At 41.5% G+C, this 1,649-nt stretch overlaps 1 protein-coding gene across 1 annotated transcript; it reads left to right on the forward strand.

Annotated features, from left to right (window-relative positions):
* The first annotated feature begins 607 nt into the window (after positions 1–607).
* Positions 608–1,429, forward strand: LOC125833103 (uncharacterized). Its single transcript, XM_049512250.1, has 3 exons — positions 608–788; positions 836–1,245; positions 1,361–1,429. Exons 1-3 carry the CDS (start codon positions 608–610, stop codon positions 1,427–1,429), a joined length of 660 nt encoding a protein of 219 aa, XP_049368207.1.
* The last annotated feature ends 220 nt before the right edge of the window (positions 1,430–1,649 follow it).

Raw genomic sequence — 1,649 nt, forward strand, 5'->3', positions numbered from 1 at the left:
AAAAGGTGAATGTGGTAAATTACTTAACTAGAACTCCACCACCAGCAGTTGATGAATTCTACTATGAGGAGGATACATATTTGGTGAATGATTAGGGGGGTTTCCGAGCCAACGCCCAAGGTTCCAACTCAGATAATTGGCGCCAAGGTCAAGGAAACCAAGGTCAAAACTATGGAAACTATAATTCAGAGGGAAATTATGCCCGGGATGGGAACTACAACCGTGATAACAACTACAATCGGAACAACTATGGTAATAGGAATGAGAGGGCCTTAAGTTCCACATGCGAATCAGGAATCTGGCAATAGAAAGGTCGGGGGGTAGTATGTCACGCATTGAGGATATGATGCAGAAGATGATGAAGAGGTTTCATGCGACTGATGAGAATGTGAAAGAAATGTGAAACGACTTGTCTGGAATCGGTCAAAAAGTTGATTCCCATGCAGTGTTGATCAAGCAACTTGAGCAGTAGTTTAGTCAGTTGTCCACTACTGTGAACCCACGTCAGCCTGGCACACTTCTTAGCAACACCATCCAGAATCTAAAGAATGATGGTCATTGTATGACAGTCACTACTCGAGGAGGTAAATAGACCATTGATCCCCCTATGCCATCTGAGGTTGAAATTGTGGTAGAAAGAGATGAAGATGAGATTGAGGTTACTAGCGAGTCTAAAAATGCTACAGAGAAGGAAACAAATGTGACCCAAAAGGTTGTTCCCATGCCTAGACCTCCACCGCCATTCCCACAGATATTGGTGAGGAAGTACGAGAAGGAAAATACCCCAGGTTCATTAATATGTTGAAACAACTTTCCATCAATGTTCTGTTGATAGAAACTTTGGAGCAAATGCTTGGGTATGCGAAGTTTATGAAGGATTTGGTGACCAAAAAGAGGGCTGTTAGTTTTGAGGATGATGCAAGGTTACAACATTGTAGTGCTATTGCTATACGGTCATTAGTGCAAAACAAAGAGGATCTTGGGGCTTTCACTATTTCTTGTACCATTAGGATGTTACATTTTGTGAAGGCGTTATGTGATTTGGGTGTTAACATTAATCTGATGCCATTGTATATCAACAAGAAGTTGGGTTTAGGGGCTCCAAAACTGACTGCGATGCGACTACTCATGGTTGATAGAACCGTGAAGAAGCATATTGGTGTTCTCCAAAATGTCCTTGTGAAAGTGGAGTTGTTCATTTTTTTGGCGAATTTGGTGATACTTTATTGTGAGGTTGATTTTGAGGTTTCCATCATCTTAGGGAGACCATTCCTTGCTACTGGGTGCACCTTAGTGATATGAAGAGAGGGCAGATGAAGTTCCGTTTGAATAATAAGGAGGTAACTTTCAATATCTGTAGGTCTATGAAGTAGGAAAGCGATCTCAAGTCAGTATTAGTGGTGAATCATATTGTGGAGTGAGGTTCTGAAGTGTCTATTGAAGAGAGGTTGGGTGTGATGCACTGGCAGCGGTAATGATAAATTTTGATGGTGATGGTATTAAAGATTATGATGAATTAGTTGCCACAATTGGTAGGTTCGAATTTCGTTCCAAACCAAAAAGATTGGAGCTAGATATGAAGAATTGCGACTCTCCACCCGCCAAACCGTAGTGAAAGAAGCTCCAAAATTAGAGCTCAAGGATCGACC

Source organism: Solanum verrucosum, unplaced genomic scaffold, assembly GCF_900185275.1.
Source record: "Solanum verrucosum unplaced genomic scaffold, falcon-dt-bn FXZP01000036.1, whole genome shotgun sequence".
NCBI classification, from domain to species: Eukaryota; Viridiplantae; Streptophyta; class Magnoliopsida; order Solanales; family Solanaceae; genus Solanum; species Solanum verrucosum.